Source organism: Ambystoma mexicanum, chromosome 2q (genome assembly GCF_040938575.1).
Source record: "Ambystoma mexicanum isolate Mex_15411 chromosome 2q, UKY_AmexF1_1, whole genome shotgun sequence".
Taxonomy (NCBI): domain Eukaryota; kingdom Metazoa; phylum Chordata; class Amphibia; order Caudata; family Ambystomatidae; genus Ambystoma; species Ambystoma mexicanum.
This window is the reverse complement of record NC_090924.1, coordinates 450,165,685-450,184,178: the sequence shown is the minus strand read 5'-3', so window position 1 is coordinate 450,184,178 and position 18,494 is coordinate 450,165,685. Positions and strand designations below refer to the sequence as shown.

General features: G+C 41.0%; 1 protein-coding gene across 1 annotated transcript in view; it reads right to left on the bottom strand.

Moving 5' to 3' along the window:
* Nucleotides 1-18,494, bottom strand: part of LOC138568759 (uncharacterized) — a 149,438-nt gene that overhangs the window by 81,385 nt on the left and 49,559 nt on the right. The window contains exons 36-39 of the mRNA XM_069646542.1: nucleotides 8,650-8,820; nucleotides 8,450-8,554; nucleotides 8,119-8,214; nucleotides 7,192-7,326 (exon numbers count right to left, since the gene is read on the bottom strand). Of these exons, the coding sequence (XP_069502643.1) occupies nucleotides 7,192-7,326; nucleotides 8,119-8,214; nucleotides 8,450-8,554; nucleotides 8,650-8,820 (507 nt within the window). The remainder of the gene's footprint in view (nucleotides 1-7,191; nucleotides 7,327-8,118; nucleotides 8,215-8,449; nucleotides 8,555-8,649; nucleotides 8,821-18,494) is intronic.

The window sequence follows — 18,494 nt, the reverse complement described above, 5'->3', positions numbered from 1 at the left end:
GTCCTGTGGTACACATGGGTTATGCACTTTGGTTACTATTTCCTGGGGTGTCACGGACGCACATAGTTCTGGAGACAGTAGGTAACTGGGAGTAGTGCAGTGTTGTTGGCCGAAAGTTCCCTGGTATAAGATGGGCATAGGGTATGGCAGAGGGTAGAGTCGGGCATAGGCAGGCACAGAAACAGGTGGCAGGTGGTAACGCTGGCTTACCTGGAGCGGTGAGGGCAGAGTTCCTGGCCCCTGGCTCCTATGGCTCCGAACAGGCTCTCAACAGGCCTTTGTATGGCCTTCGTAGGGCCGCCGGCACATCCGCCTGCCGGCGGATGTAGTGAGCTGGATAAGTGAGGCTTAGCCTCGTTGTGGTGCCGCGATGCGCCCGGCATGCGGGGGTCAGGCAGGAAGTAGGACAGGGCCAGGGCCAGTAGGGGAGGAGGAACACGCATGAGAAAAAGCATTGAGGAGCTGATACAGAAGACGAGAATGGAGTACAGTGGAGAGGAAAAGTACAGGAGGACACTTTAGCCATGAGATCATCTCGTTGAGCAAGTAGAGGAAAGCTGGGTTTTGGGGTACAGAGTCTGGTCCACAGATAGGGATAAGAGGTACAACAATAAGCCCGGCCCTTGCCCCAGCCAAAGTGGCACAACCCCTGGTGTAATGCCATGGGCTTTTCCTGGAAGTACTTAGCCTTCCCTCTTGCTACTACTACCCATGCATAACTTGCAATTGCACTATGGTCCAGAGACTTAGGTGGAAGAGTCTACTGAAAATCTGCAAAGCAAGGAGAAGCAGAAGGCCCAATGTGAAGAAACAAGGAATCAAAAATGAATTGCATGGACTTGTGACTGAAAACTGACAGGTACTTTTTGGACCAGATCTCGGATTGAGAGACGTTGTGTTGCACCAGGAGATCAAAGCGTTGTACTCATCCCAATGAATCTGCATTGCTCAAAACTATAATTCTTTTGTTTCATTCTCACATTCATTCTGCTTGACTTTGTAAAAGCCATAATGGGTCAGTTTAAAGCCTAACTTAAAAGCTTGTTCTCTCTAAATGGAAGGAAAGTGAGAATTATAGGTCAAGCCGAGAAAAACTGGGAGTTAGCCATAGTAGAAAGTCAAAAGGCTGTAAACAGGTGCGTTTCATTGAAGTAGCACTGGATTTCAAAGTTCTGGGTGCGCAACAATATTAAATGGAACTTGGAGCTTCATTGCATCAGAGTGGTAGCTCCTCAGAGGCTATAAAAGAGCATGACTTTCAGAAGCCTTAACTGACAAAGGTTAGTCACATGATGGGTCCAAATAACCAAAGAGGCCCTTGCCTAGTAGTTGAAGTTGGGATTTGGGATGGTGATCTGGAAACAATCCCTGTTTCTTGGGCAGCATAGTCTATCAAAAGGGAACCAGTCAATCCCCCGATTATTACATCAGTAAAAACTGATTGAGGGGTGGACATAGTCTCTGTACTTCTCTGGGTTTACTACTGGGAGCACCTCTCCAAACTAATTTCCGTTCAGATAAATTGCTACATACATAAAATGGAAAATGACTAAAAGCAAAGGTGATGTAGATACTTGTTTGGAAGGGAACTCAGATTAATGTATAATAGTGAAAGGGAGGAGGACTGACTGAGCAAAGAAACCAACATGGCATTACTCCATACCTGATTTTGCAGGAAAACACTGCATGCTCTAAATACTTTAATTTCACACAACAGGAAGAAGCAGACATCCTAATACATACAAGGAGTAAGCACACATCTCTAGGAAGACCTGAACAGGCAATTTAATAGGAAACAGAAGGCAAGTACACTGGACGTGTGGAAGCTGGACAGTGACAGAGGGGCAGACAGGAGAGGAACTATCTCCCCAAACACCTTTCTGGAAAATATGAAGAAAATCAGTACCACAAAAGAAGAAATTGTAGGTGGATTGAAACTTATAATTGAATGTATTACGTTAGCCTCCATAAAAGCAGTAGAAAACAATTAAACCATCCAGTTTCAGGAAATCAAGCAGGAGAGGAAGGAGCTGCCTTTAGGAGGACAGTGGAGAGGTAAGGAGGACCCTGACGGCTGATTCAAGTGATACATGAGAAAAGGAAGAAAGCTGACAGAAGACAGCAACAAGATGAATCAGTGAGGGAGTAGATGAGGTGGGGGGTAAATCGGGCAAACTAACGTACCCTGAATTTAGAAGTAATTGGAGACCTATATGACAGAAAAGATGGAATGTACTACAGAATACTACTTAAAAACAGTGAACCTAACAGTGAGGAATGATGTATTACAAAAAGGTGATTCAACCTAAGGTGATATTCAAGCGGAAAAAATGTATATTCCAGCTAATGGGGAAAGTGGGATTAAGGAATTTTTGAGAGACGTAAGAGAAGAAATTGGCTGAAGGAGAAAATGGTGAATCATTTTAAAAGAGGTATGAAGATCATGCATTGCATAAGATGCATATATCCCAAAGAGGCATACTGCAGTAGAATATTTTAATAATCTCCAGAAGATTTTAAGTGAAGCAGTGGTGAGTGGGGGACAATAACAAAGGGAGTATATTCCAGGGAATGAACTGGGTGCTTGCCTTAGGAAGAAAAGGGTGTGTGGGATGGCATACAACTGTGAGTTGGTAAACACAACTCCAAAGCACACCAGCAAGGGGTGTGAATAAGAGAAAAGCAAGTCTGTTCAGAAATAATAAAATGCTAAGAATAGCAAAATAAAATACATATATACATGGCTACACTGAAAAGAAAGCCATATTTGTGAAACATAGCTCAACCCTTATACAAATGTATAACTATCTAAAAGCTTTCACATGGACTATCATTGGGGCCAGGAATCGTTTGAGAAGTAAATCAATTATGGAAAAATTAAGATATTAGATATGAAATGTATGTTATTATAGTAGACACACTTAAGGGAGAAAGAAGGACTTAAATGCCAGAACACACACTGTGCAAGTGAACATATATGCAACACAAAACGTAAACATTAGGGGAATGCCATTTTGATTAGAATACAAAACAGGCTTATTGTAATAGATGAACAGGCTCACCTTCAGGGAAGATGGTTAGAGCCAGAGCGGAAGGATTTGGAGGCAGGGTATTGTCTAAATGTGACAAGATTTCCTCCCAGGTTCTTTCATTCTGTTCTATGCCCCAGACTTAACAAAAACCTTCCCAGTGCTACTTTTGAGCTCTGTGATTACCCAGAATAAATGAAACGTCGATCATCTACTATAGAACAGTGACATTTCATTTTCCAGCGTATATGAAGCATGTCCCATAACAAACATATCCCAAACATTTTATAGCAATAGGACCTTTGTTGGTGTCTCAGGTTTTCTCCATAGTCTTACAATTTCCCATTTTGCTGCCAATAAGTGTTTCCGAGTTAAGTATAGGTCAGTCCCGTTCCATTCATCTTAGTATTTGCTCTGCAATCCCCATAGGCTAAACCCCAGAATATCCAGTATGTCGTGTCCAACAATATCACATGTTGCTGTTCTTATTTCGAGCTAAAAGTTTCTTAAGGTTGGGCATTCCCACTGGGCATGTAAAAGAGAACCTGTAGCACCACATCCTCTCTAGCACATTGGACTATTGCTGTGAGATATCTCATATAGCATATCTGGGGCTCTATAGCACCGGCTTGTACTGTACATCTAAAATGTGTAGACTGGGTGAAGATTTTGGTATCCTTGTACAAATCACCATGCATTCCTCCCCCTCCCATTGCACATTAAAATCTCTTTCCCAGGCGTGTATGTTCCCCAATTGCTCTATATATTTAAGCTTCATTAGTTCCTTAAATATTGCTGATATCAGTCTCCTCCAGTACGATGCACCCTGTATAATGCTTTCCATGGGTGTAAGTTCTGGATGGACGTTAGATTTATTAGAAGGGGGCATTAGCCATTGATGCAACTGGAAGTATTCCAGATGGTCAAACTCCCATACTCCAAAATCAGCTTTGCATTTCTCACAATCCTTATTCCTTCCTCCCTCAAACATGTTCCCAATTTGAGTACACCTACCCTGTTTCAAGGCCTATGGCCTTTTCTTGTAATGGCGGAGTGAAACTGATGTTCCCGTATAGCGGTGTGAAGGGCGATGGAAATGTGCCGACCCCCGGATCTTTGTGTCTTCATTCCACGTATGTCAAAGTGATATTAGTGTGTGGGTTTCACATTATCTCTGGCATGTAGCCATGGTTGCTTCCAAATGTGTTTTACAGCAACAGCTTGCTCCATAAAGAGCCATGGTTCCCCAAATTCTGATTGGGTCCATTCTCCCAAAACTCTTAGCAGGGCAGCTTTGAAATAGCTTCCCACAACCGGAATACCCATACCCCCTGCTCTCTAGGTCTTAACAGAGTCTTTGGGTTAACTTGTGTATGTTTCCCTCCTCAAATATATTCGAAAAAAATATTTTGAATATGTATTAGTGGGTTCCTAGGTATAGCCATGGGGAGGGCCTAACAAAGATGACGTAGTTTAGGGATAATGATCGTTTTCAACACTGCAATGTGGCCTATCAATGTATTGTACAATTATTCCCATTTGCCTAAGTCTTGCTAAATAGAATTCAGCATTCTGGGGTAGTTACCGTTAAAACATGGCAAGAGTTTAGTAGTTAGGTTAATGGTACTTAACATATTTCTTCACCCAATGAAAAGATTACCTTTGCTCTAAAATCTCTACTTTAACTGTGAGTATTAGTTCAGCGTTAGGTTCAGAATATGTGATTTGGACATGTTAGACTATCCAGAGTTTCTGGCTTTACGTTTATCTCTCTCCTCCAGAACAAAAGTCCCTCCATCATCATCAGCACCTCATCATCTGCCTCGTCTCTCTTATGTACACTGAAAGAAGTCCTGTAGACAGCACGAATAAAAGCGGGAACAGAGACAACCCTGTTTTGGTCCCTTTTCCAACTTGAAATCTCCAGAAAGTACCCTGTTAAATCTGGCTTTGCGGCTTGGGCTTTGGCTAATATCATCGTGATCATTTTTGGGCCAAACCCAAATCTTTCCAACACTTTCTCGAGTCTACTCGATTGAAAGCCTTCTCGGCATCTACTGCCAAGAGAATTGCCTCCAGTTTGTATAGTTGGGTCTTACAGGTTGTGTGAAGGACCTTTTTATATTGTCAAAGGTATTTCTATTTAGAATGACCTTAGCGAAAAATCCTTGTATATAATCTTGCATCTGTGTTAATCAATGCGATTGGTGTGAATGAAGCACATCATTGAGTGTCCTTTCCTGGTTTGGGAATAAAAGTAATGTTCTATTCCATCATTCCCGGTGAGAACATCCCAGTATCCCTGATTTGGTTAAATAGCTCTACTAACCTAGGTGTCAATATCGAGTAGATATTTGTATTAAACGTTGCTATAAGGCCATCAGGTCCAGGTCGTTTGTTTACCGTGAGCCTCTTAATTGCTTCTGAGACTTTCTTTATCGACATTGTGAGGTGTATGGAGCCTCTTTTTTGTTCGTTTTTTTAAGGTTGCCTTTGCCAAGTATGCCCCCTGCTGCTCAGCCGAATATTCATCTTCTGCGCAAAGGGTAGAAACTAATTCTTGAAATACTTTGTGCTTGTTCTTCTCTGTCCCTACCACTGATTCATTGTCTTTCTTTATAAGGGGTATAGATGTTTTGTTTCTTTGCTCACGCAACTGTTGTGCTAAAACTGTGCAACTTCTGTTACCACACACAAAGAAGCGATGTTTGGCTCTCATAAATGTGGCTTAGGCCTTACTTGTTGTTAGTGTGTTAAGCTCTGCTCTTACCATTGTTACTTGCCGCAGTGCCTTAGCACACCCGGTTTCTTTGTGTTCCTTCTATAGTTCGGTGGGGCTATTATGATTAAGAGCGCTATACAGTAAACAAGTTGGAAGAGTGAAGAATGCCATAGAATGTTGCAACTGAAAACTGTACGAATACCTGTGGAAACCCATGTATCTAATAGTGCATCCTAAATGCTACAGAACTGTTGGGCTAAATACTGTTCAGGCCTTTGTGAGCTCAATGGTAGAAATCGCAAGAATCCAAAATGTCCTTTTTTGTCTACAAATCATGAACTCTGAAAATGCCCCATAAATCCAGATAATCTTTCAGACAGTTTATCTCATCCAATCACTTTTTCAATGAAAACCAAAAATTAAAGAATTTGTGGTAAGAAATTGTATGGCCAGGTTTGAGTTTTTGCTGAAGGGGATAGTCTCAAGTTTGAGTACTTAAATTAATTCAGATCCACCAATTTATCGAAAGGCTTTAGATGCACAAGGCGGAAGCTAAAACATCAATCCTCTTTATTAAAAATTCTGAATTGTACACAAGAAGAGACAGCAGTGCCCCAAATTATCTGATCTGAAGAAATCATTTAGGAGATGAAAAAGACACAAAGCTATAGGAGGAATTACTAATAACACTGCACACCATGATGCCCCAAGCACATGTGGAATGGCAGCACTATCTGAAAGTCTATAGTCTTTACTACACCCCCCAAGAAAGGGAATTAGATGGAAAAACTGGCTACAATCGAATGTCAGAGATGCTATAAGGAGAATTCGGATGATGTGCACATCTTAGTGGGGTCTCAAAGGTAAACATCTCCTGGACCACAGTGGCTTGGATAATCAGTGAAGTGTTAGCGAAAAAGATTGAGGTTAGTATCGAATTATTCATCTTTTGTGTACAGCAACAGAGAATTTGAAATATCACTAGAGGAAGACCACTTGTTATATTACATGATGCTGTTAGTGACTTTTCAGATTATGAAAGAGTGAGAGAGAGACAAGGTCCCAGAGGTAGTGATGTGGAATATTTGTGCGTGAAACGAGCGATGAACCTTAATACAACTGGAGGTCTGATCAGTTGTGAAAATGCAAGCATAGTGTATGTTTGTTCTCCACTGCTTGTACAATTTGAACGAAGTCAGTCTAATTTGACAAACATAAATACATCCACTGATTGCCATACCACAAACACACAAAGCATTTCCACAGCTGGGTTTTCCTGTGGAACCTTTAATGGCTCTAAATGATGAGTTTATAAAAAAGAAGCCACATACTTCAAGACAAAGAAAGACTTGTCTTTGCTCATATTTTTTGCATAAATACTTTGTTTGGGACAGGGTAATGCACCAGGAGATGGAAAGAATAGTTTCTAGAGTATCTCACCTTGCTTCCAATATCACGACTTTTGGTCCTGAGTTTATTTACTTGTGATTCTGCAATGTCAGCTCTTTCCTGGGCTTCTTCTAGCTCGTGCTGTGTTTTCCTGAATCGTGACAGGTGTGAATTGGCTTGCTCTTCCTGGTAAAAGAAAACAATGATACAATGTACATTTGGAGGAATAAAATGATGACAGAGAAACAACTCTAAAGAACAATATGTCAGAAATGTGTAGATGAAACAGTGGGTTTTACGTTGTCACTATTATTCAGATCTTAAAGGTGTGGCAGAATGACAGGTGATGGTAAATATCCCAAAAGATCTGTAGGGACTCATACGTAGGTGTAAAGAATATTGGGGAGATACAAGGTTGTTATTGTGTTCAGGAGAAGGGATTTTAGAAGGTTATCCTTCAATAATAATTACAATTGTTAGATTCTGATGAGGGGGATTAGGACGTGGAAGGAGTGACAGTGTTTTATTGGTGGCGGTAGTTGCCAGATATGTTAGGGATTGGCCCTGTTCATCCAACACCCCACATTTCTATCACTGCACACATAGACAAGTGCAGCATTGAAGAATTAATTAGGTGATTACACCCTCCAAGTACAAGTGGTTGCCCTGGGAGATCTCTGCTTGTTGCAAGTAGGTGGATCATTCAGTGGGCCCCCTCACCAAAGAACTGAGTGAGCGAAGGGGAGACCATAATCTCTCTCTGACAGAAGTGGCAGAATTTCATGGTAACCCATCTAATTGAAGCAATGCCTGATAGTTTAATAGGTGCTTTTAGTTTCTCACATATAGCCAACATTTTGTGAATTAAGCAAGTGGATTCTTTGACTAAAATAACTATTTAATAGTTTCAAGGTAAAATTGAGGCTGCATAAAATTATTTGCTTACAGCATTTGTTGACATTTGGTAATTTTACGTACAGTTTCCTCTGCTTGTCTCTTGTAGGCTTTAACTTTCAGTTGCAATTTGTCTGCCAGATCCTGAAGTCTCAGAACATTCTTCTTATCTTCCTCAGACTGCAAAAGAACATTCATGAACAAGTTTTAAATTGCAATGTCATGCTGATAGTTCAAATTATTGCACTGTAATTATTCAAAAAAATTCATAAGTAGGCACAACATGTATAATTTCATTTTTCTACTCATTAATTAAACAATATATTAATTATGTTAACAGTTCATTACAACTTTGAACAGAATAATGTATTATGTGTTTTTGATTAACACATAAATCCAAGAAGAATTTAATCACCTGGTATGTTAGCTCTTTAACCTTTCTCTCGTACTTGCGAACTCCTTTAATAGCTTCAACTCCACGTTTCTGTTCACATTCAAGTTCATTTTCCAGTTCGTGTACCTGTTGGGTAATTAAATGCAGTGTAATGGTAATGTCATATTAATGATGTACACCGTCCAAGCTCTCTTAGTGCGAACCTTCAGAAGTAAACTCACCCTACTCTCCAGTTTCTGGAGCTGCTTCTTTCCTCCCTTCATTGCAAGCTGCTCAGCTTCATCCAGGCGATGCTGCAGGTCCTTCACAGTCTGTTCTAAGTTCTTCTTCATTCTCTCAAGATGGGAACTTGTATCTTGTTCTTTCTTGAGCTCTTCAGCCATCATAGCAGCCTTAACATGAATACAATAATCAATGTTTTTATAGCAGTTGAGATGTGAGTGCAAGCCACAAAGAAAGCACGCAAATAAATGTATCAATGAGATGAATCCCCATACTGACCTGCAATGCTCTTTTGTCTTTCATCATGTCACGAAGCATATTAAATAAGGTGAAATGTATATGGAAAACCTCAATTCATGGGCACTGAGTACCGTTTCTTTCATTTAGTTTGCAGCGCAGGGCCTGTGGGTAACTGTTTTAGGTCACCAGAGAGTTCTGAATTTGTAAACTCATAGTCGATTAAAGAGTTTGGGCTGAAGAATGTAATGGCATGTTCAGTCTCTCCTCAGTTCATTTAATTAGAGACTAGAAAAACAAAGAGACTCTGAGATGCTCATTTTCTTTTGCCATAGTTGAGATGAAAACAGTTTGGGGCAGGATATCAGAAAGGGCTACAAGAATGAAAATCAGACAATGCACTGTTTTTCCTTGTAGAATTCACCATCTTCTCAAAGGTGACCTGCACATTTCAGCAGGATGCGTGCCAGCAAAAATGTTGCGCTGGCCAGCCCCTTGCATACATTAGCATCAAGAGTAATATAGGAGAGGCTCCCAGCACCCAACTGACTGATGGGAGCGCTGTTCACAGTGACAGTCTCTTAGAGGAGTGGCACATCTCATCTTTTTCCACGAAAATATTTAGAATTTGGTCCTTTGGCTTAGTTAGTCACTCTTTGTTTGTTGTTTGTTTCACGCTACGCTATCAAACAGATCGCTAAATAGGCTTTTTTCAGACAACAGTAAATTGATGTGGTTTCTGGCTGTCCCCCGAAATGAGTTTATTTTAATTTTATGTAATTTTATTGAATTTTCGTACTGCTTTCCTCAAAGTGTGTATAGAGTTAAAAAGATGGCACACATAAATACAGCGTGAGCAAATTGATCATAAGACAATTGAAAGTAATACGAAGTAAGAAGAGTTTCAATAGGTGGAAGACAATAGATGTTAAAGGAGACCAAAGAGAAAACAAAATATCTGGTTAGGATAGATAATGGCAAAGATTGGTGGATGTGATGAAGGGGGTCGAAGAGGGGAGGAAAATTAGAAAACCTATAGTGATTATCAGAGGGTAGAGGAAGAAAGGATAAATAAATGCAGAAAATGGAATTGGGGGTTGTAACCAGAAATTAAGGAAGGAGTCCAGTGCTATGGTAAGAAGTACGAATGAATGATAGGAAGAAACAGAGTGATAGGTTTGAAGCCACTCAATAAAAACGGTATCAGGTAATAATGTCCCTATATATATATGGTCGCCGTACATAATGTCACTGGTAAATCTTTGTGGCGAGATTATATTGTTGACCATATATATAGGGACAGGGGATGCCCGGTTGCGGGGTGTCCTCCACTCCTTGCATGTTCCATGTACTAATGTCTCCGTAAAAAACGGCAATTTTTCGGTGAAATTTTGCATGGCGACATTTTTGCGGGGACATTATCACATGGAACCATAAAAACAGTGAATATATGTGGAAGAGAAAAGAACTAAGCACAAAAATCAATGCATCATAGAACTTACAGAAAAAGCCTGCAAAACAAGAGATAACTAGAAAGAAAATAGGATAGGATAGAATATATACAGCACTGGGATAATGGCGAAAACCGAAGAGTTTTTATTGCACACAAAACGTGCTTTCAGAGATGAATGGTTACGTAGGGAAATGAAGAACAAAGATTAACAAGGAGGAATAGAGCCTGCATTAGTGAAACATGCAAAACAGCCAGATAGGTCACAATAAGTGTAGTATACACATTGCATAGAGGTTGCAAGTAGGTGTAAGTTGTAGCTCTCTTTCAAAAGTGCACCAGAAGCAAGTGCTCAAGCCTGAGTGCATACAGGCGTGGATGCAGCTGGGAGGGTGAGGACCCAAATCCATCAGGCATGTTAGAGGAGGACCTCCAGAGTGAGTGTAGATTCAGATGCCAGTTTGAGGAGTCAGGGGTCTAACAGTGTAGATGAGAAGTGCGGGCCACACAGGAAAAAGCGGTAGTGCCAGTGCCAATGCTAGGCTGCGTGGAATGTTCCTTGTGGCCCGGAGGTTGAGCTCCAACGTCCGCCAGATGAGTGCTCTCTTTATGTGTTGCTTTGGAGTGCATCGGAGGACGAGTGCTGTTGTCAGCAGCCCTTCTCAGTCAGCTTGTGTTGTTGGAGGGAGTGGTTTTGCTATTGCACCGTTTTTCCTCTTGTACGCCGGCGAGGCATGGAGTGCCGAACCCGGAATGCATTGGTGGACAAGTGCAGTTGCCAGTAGTTGGAGGCAGGTGGGGGCATTTCTGCACCAATTTCAGACTATATTGTAAATGAAACTACTTATAATGTACAATCTTCGGAGCAAATGTTTGATGGAAGATATGCAACTTGCCAGCCCCCCACCCCCGGCCCAAGTTATTTTTGAGAATCTCAATTAATCCTTTTTTCTTGATAACTCTGCATCATCAGCCAAAATGTCATCCCAGTGTAGGAACAACATTTTAGACATTTCTGGACAAAACGCTAAAGTGCCTAACTCCTCCACACGTGTTTTGTCTCATAAAACTGTAACGGACATCATGGAAATACCTGATGATGACGTCGAGAGAATTAACCCAGTATGCGATCTGGCTAGGATCAGAGATCTGCATCCCACGACTTCTAATCCCATCATCGACGGTGAGGGGGAGTTATTAAATATAAATATAGTCCATTCGGATATTTCACCTTCAAATACTCCTGCAATACTCAAAGAATGATTGGGATATTCGCTTCTCGACAAGTATTCCATTGCTTCGAATCTAGACATAGTTATATGGGAGAGGTAGTACCTGGAGATATAACGAATTTGGGCCCTACTTCCATCTCTGCCCTGAACCGTGATCTCACATCTATGATTAATCTTTATGAGAATATTAGACTTGCGGTTAAACAGCATACCCAAAATCCTACCACTATTCAGGCTAGCCTTGATGTGCTTTTATTCAGACAAGAATTGTGGATTTTTACAAGTGAGAATAATACCAACCAAATTGCAGAAGGTAAATATCCACCTCTTTTGGAAGCCCCTTTAAACGGTCCTTCGGAAGAACCAGGGCTTCCTCAGGTTAGTAAAACGGAATCAGTGGTTATAGTTGAGGAGTCTGAAGAATGTATAGAGGATCTTTGCAAACTGATATCTGCTACCTCTCCCACTGTGCGGTAATCTGTCTTCGAAGGTAAAATAGCGCATAAAGAAAAGAAAACGAAAAATCAAAAAAGGAAAAAGAACCTTAACAAAAAATCATCACAAAGGTTTGTAACATTTCTAATGATTGAAGAAGCATGGCGCCATACGGCCACGCATAACTCACAATCACAAAAGAGCCAAAAAAACAAGAAGAATAGCAAAAATAGAAAAAATTGGAGGCAGGAGGTGCCTATGGAAGTGACTCCGCCTTCCTTGGTGGGGGAAATAAGTGGTAGAGCCCATCAAACTGTTATTGAGGCGAGACAGCCAGACATCTCTACCTATTTTGTGGGCTAATATTCATAAAGGAGTGGCAGCGACAAATTTACTTTTAAATATGAGCCTAGATCAAAGAAACACGCCTGTCACTTTGTCACAAGTAGAGAAATTACATATCCTGGCGGATCTTATTAAAGTGGGGAACTTTCACTAAATGAGTGAGACGGACGGTCAGATAGCAAAGTGAGCTAAGTGCTTGCCCCTAATATCTGTGCTCATCTTCTGTGGCAGTTCGAATCCTGGCAGTTCTCAACTCAGCCTTTTATCCTTCCGAGGTCGATAAATTGATAGTAAAACTAGGTGGGACAATAATTTCTTCTGTTATTTCAGTGCTCTGAGACCTATGGGTGTGTAGTGCTGTATAAGAAATAAATAATTATTACATCCCTACTGGTCAATCTCTAATAAGAGTCTAATTGGGGCAGAGGCTGGACCCAGATGATCCTCCTTTAGCCCTAAGTGGCCCAATACAACATATAGGCCCACGGTTCTGATACTTATTGTTGAATATGTACTACAGGATAATATTAGGACATTACTTCATCGATCCAACATATTAGCACTAGTGTACGACATTCCCAAACTGAGAATCATTACCTCGCAGGATATAACACTGATTGTGTTATTGGAGGATAATCTCTTGGACTTGGTGTCGCTTGAACTGTCTTCGAGAGTTACAAGAGATATGTTACTTTCTCAAACCGAAATCTTCAGGTCTATAGGATATGACATTGCACCCAATTTGGCGAACACATGGGCCCGTCCATGATACATCTACGTATGGAGAATAAGAGTAGGGGCCTTATAGGACTCGAGGACTTAAGAATCACATGCCCCCCATACGAATCGACAAACTGTTAATATTTCTAAGAGTTATTTGGGGAAGGCTGGGGAATGGTCCTGGCTCCCTGCAGCTTTAATTAACTCACAAAACAGAAACACTTAGGCTGTCATTATGAGCATGCCGGTCTGGCAAAAAGTGCTGGTAACAACGGTTACTGGCACCTTTATCGGACCGGCATACTCTGAGACTACTGGTAGGGGCAGTGAACAACCGGCAGGCCTGACCTGCAGGTAGTTCAGGCCCCTCTGGCAGATGATTCACTGAAGCACTGGCACCGTTACAAACAGTACCATTGCTTCAGTGTTCCCATTCCCATGGAGTCTTTGACTCCATGGGAATGGGAATTTACTGTTCTGTCCGTAATATCGGGCGGTGGAAACGGTAAGCTGAGGTTGCCGGTAGGCCGCCGGTATTACCGGCATCTTACCGGCAACCTTCTAGTGAGGCCCTTAGACACGTTTAGTCCTTAACAGCGAGTGTTATTTGAAAGGGATCTCGGAACTCTGGAGGGCCCAGACAGCTGTGCTCAGATCTTTGTAATGTGCTCGGGAAGTATCATATTATTTTACTTCAAGAAGCCTGGCTTCAAAGCCAACTTTATATTTATGGTTTCCAGGTTTTTTAACGAGAATGCTATTAAGGGACCTCTGCATCGACCAACGGGAGGTCTTTTGATTGCAACTAGATATTCTATAGGACATAGGGCTGGTAGAATATGGGACTCCTATCAAAACCTTTTGGCTATTGAATTTAACTTGTTGACAAGCATTGGTAATCTTTGGTTTCTTGTTTTGAATATGTATTGGAACCCTAGGAAATATAACATAGATTCCTTTTTAGAGAACATTACCATAATATTAGAGGAATGTTTTTTGAGGCCCAACCAAGGCTTTGTTTTATTGGCTGGTGACCTTAATGCTGTTCGATTTGAAGTTGTCCTGGATGAGTGGAGTGGCAATGTCGACGTCCTAACTGTAGGAAATGCGAACGGTTTGATATGGTCTACTCTCTTACAAAAGTGAGATCTTATCAAACTTAATAATAATGTGGTAGGGGATTTGGATCGGGCCGGCACTTAGCACAGAGGGGACATTTCTTCATGCATTGATTATATTTATGAGTGCCCTGACTTGTTTAATAAGTGCCATTGGTTCAGTATTTTATATACTGATTTAGTGACCATAATATCATGTCTGCTGAATTCATGCTTGAAAGGAAAATTACAGATTCAATGGGAATCAATGAATTCATTAAATGATGCTATGCTATGGATACTTGTATAGCGCTTGCAGCTGGGGCGTCCAAGCGCTGACCATTGGTGAGGGGCTGAAGGGAGAAAAAGAGGAGAGGAAATTATCTAAATAAAAAGGTTTTCAATCCTTTCCTGAAGATGAAAAGATTATTTATGCATCAATGATCAAAAGGTAACGCTGTCTACAGCTTAGTGATTGCATGCAACGACCTTCCCATTACTCTTGAACATCTGAAGCGCCACTCAGACAAAAGTGAGTTCAGGGACGTCATTTCACCAAAATGCCAGGGGTAGTGGAAGTGACATCACATGACCCTGGACCCCTGATGACATCACAGGAAGTGATGTCATTTGACCCCCACCCCGAAGTGATATCGCGGGAAGCGATGGAACACAACCTTTCACCCGTTCACAAAACAGGAAGTGGCATCACATAGCATTGTACACTACGAAAAATATGGTTACGATATCACTATAATGTGATAGGCATTTCATACAAGAATGGATCGCCATATGCACTGTTAAGATCAGTGTGTATAGGTCCATATTACCAAATTACTGTGAATGCAAGCAGACGTCCATGACCAAATGATAATGATGTGTTATTCTATAGCACTTACGCTTAAGCGCTTTATATAGAAAAAATATACACCCAATATCACCCAACCTGTGTTGGTACTCATTTATCGACCTCAGAAGGATGAAAGGCCGAGCTGAGGCATTTAAGAACAGACTAAATCAGTGACTCACCCCCTGAAGTGTGCCTGAAATAAACCTTTAATGAGTCTAGCAATTATTGTATAGAATTCTAGAAAGACACATTATTTGGTATTCCTATTCTTTCTTATTTAGGGTCAGTGCTGAAAGTGTTAGACTTGTCGCACTCCTGTTCTCATTTTTCTTCTTTTTTTTAAGGGGCCTGAACAAGAAAGCCACCACTCCAGAAGTAAAGAGCCACATGGTGCTGGCCACAGCCCAGGAGCTTGCATTACAAAAATAAAAGAATAATAATAACAATTCTTTTTAAAAAACATTTTTTTAGAGGTTGCAAGGGAGACACAGAGGTCACAAGGGAGACCTCAGAGGTCGCAGTTGCGACGTCTGGCGACCCCTAAATGACGCCCCTGAGTGAGTTGTGAGATGAACGAAAAGCCTGTAGGCAGTGTTCCAGATTTTGAGGTGCGAGTATTTTACTCCCTATTTTTAAACTTTGAGAGTAAACGTTATTTTAAGAGAGTAAAAATCACTTTTCTCCTTTGCAAGAGAGTAAATGTATGTGACACCGTGCCAACGTATGCAAATGTGCAAAAACTGTATGAAAATCATTACTAGGCGGCAGCTTTCTGCATTGTGTCAGAATACACCTTTCATTATTTCTCTAAAGTCTGGCCATTTGATCTCTCCTGTATATATTTAAATGTTGAAAACACAAAAACCTAGCCAATTACCCAGTAAAGCAAGCATGTATTGTATTGTGTGTTTTGAGGTTCGATAGCAAAATTGTCTTTTGATGTTTAATGAAAGTCCTAATTTCCTGGAGCTATTACTACCTGATGGTATGCAAATATTATGATATTTGGTCTCGGGAGGATAGCTCAGCAGCAACATGCTCGCATTGGAAGCAGGATGGCACGGAGCAACAGAGGTTTGATCCCTGGGTCCACGCTTAGAAACCTCTGGGTATTAAGCACGTTATAAATAACCTATCATATCATATATCTTATCATACAACAGTGCAGAGAGGCAAGCACTCCATGCTAAATTATATACCTAATTTCATGGTTATTTATGTAGCACTTTTGGTAAAGCGCTGTACGTAGAACATATTTATAACAATTATCACCAAACCGAAGTCGGTACTCCTTTATCGACCTCGAAAGGATGAAAGGCTAAATTGGCCTTGCCAGGATTCGAACTTGCAACCAACAGATCATGCACAGATTGCAGCTCTCAGCCGGCTGAGCTATCTTATTGGCTAACATCCTTTAGAGGTCGGTAAACTGAGTATCGACTGAGGTTTAATAATCACAGAATTATCAAAGGGCCAGGTTTTGCTGAGTTTCTATTTCAATTACAAATGTAACTTTCATTTGTTGGTATTTGAATAGAGCTTGCACTTCCTTGAGAGTCGGGTTTTGGATGTTTTAATTGTAGTATTGAAGATTTGAGAGGCTAGAACACCTGGTGTTACGACGCTCACCCTTGAGCAAAAATTCTGCTGCCACTGGCCATTTATAATAAGGTACCCCATTGACTGCAAGGTTCAATGGATGTAAACTAGACCGTGCATAGTCATCATTTTACACACTGTTTTTATAATTGGAGTGTAAATAAAATTTTAAATGTAAAAATGATCTTCCTCTCCATGATTATGCACACAGCACCGGAACTCTGAAAAAAACAATTGTGTAATACTGGTTTGCTTTCACTACAAAATATAAATTCTCAATTGCATCTTAGTTTTCCATCTTATTAATTATACAATCCTAAAATGCTAGGAAAATAAATAGGCACAGTGCTTCTGTACACACTGCAGCAGAAACTGAATGGAAAGAAACCTTTCCTTTTGTAATGGTGTGCAGATTCTTTGTTTGAAAGGCTTCAGAGAAATACATTCTGTTTCAGAGACTTTTATCCATGGCTTGAATTACATCCATGTAGATAAAATGAAAAGCGTTCTGGTTTCTGTCAAGTAACCTGACCTTTGCACTGCCCTCTGCTCTAAACTTGTATGTAAATGTACACAGGAAAATAATAAAGCTGTCATATTTACAAGATTTTCATGCATCAGAAGGCCTAGTACGCACCTTATCTGGAGGCCTGCCTGTAGGGGAGAGTACAGTTGACATTTTCAGGATAGGTATTTATGACCAGTATTCTGGAGGGCCTTAAAGACTACTGTCAGCGTTTTGAACTGAATTCTTGCTTCTTCAGATTGGGGAAAATATGCATTTTAGAAGGTATGCAGACAACCGCACGTGCAGCAGTATTTTGATTTGTCTGCATTTTATTCAGAACATATTTAGGGTCTCCTCCTCAACACCTAGGCCATCACGTCACCCCTCGTGCCACCAGTCTCACTAGTCGCCACCCGCCTCTCTCCTCCCTGCCAGCTGATACAGATGTACCCCTTCTCTGTGCCCCACCCCCTGCTGTATATCCTTTCTGTTGTTACCGCTCAAAAGCGCTCCGTTATGCATCTGTAATGTTTTATGCCTCTGTAACGTGCTGCGTTGCTTCTCGAAACTAGGTCTGTGCTCAATTAATACAATAATAATGATAATGATAATAGGGTCACCGAGTAGTAGGGAGTCACCATAGTGATGGAACGAACTAATAACAGCGTGGGCGATGCTAGCTGCGTGATGCTCAGAAATGAAGGGCCTGATCTGCTAAATGATCATTGGGTAGTAGTTGGTGATAAAGACTAATTTATTTGCGCGTTAGGTCATAGACAGATGGCAGTCAAAGTAGACCTGGATTTTTCACTGAGGATAGAAATGTAATATTGACCTTGAGTTTTAATCCGATTGCTTTAGCTTAGCAATCAGGCAGATGGGTCTTTTGCCTGTATTAAGGCTGAGCCAGTTTTGGTCCATCCAAAGTTCAATGCTGCTGAATGTGTTGTTTATTTTCGCATGGTCTTTATCAATGCTAGAAGTGGGCATACGAAAAATGTCTTGTGTATCATCAGCGTAGTTTTGAAAAGTGATATTATTATTCTGAAGCCAGTAATTTAGAGGTTTTATATACATGTTAAATAATAAGGGGGATAGGCATGCCGCTTGTGGTACTCCGCTGTCCAAAGAATATGTATTGGACTCAAATTGATCGATTTTAACTCGAACCATACGATCGAGTTAAACGATGGCAGCAGGAGTCCCAGGGAACTGTCATCATACACCCTCGCCATCTGTGTGCAGGTTTAGAAGTCATCTGTTAGGGGACCAATGCCATCGGTAGGCTAGTAGAGGTGGTTTATGCCACACAGGCAATAGATGCAGTCCTGCTATCAGCACAAGTCCTGCAGAGCTTGTCGAGACTAGACC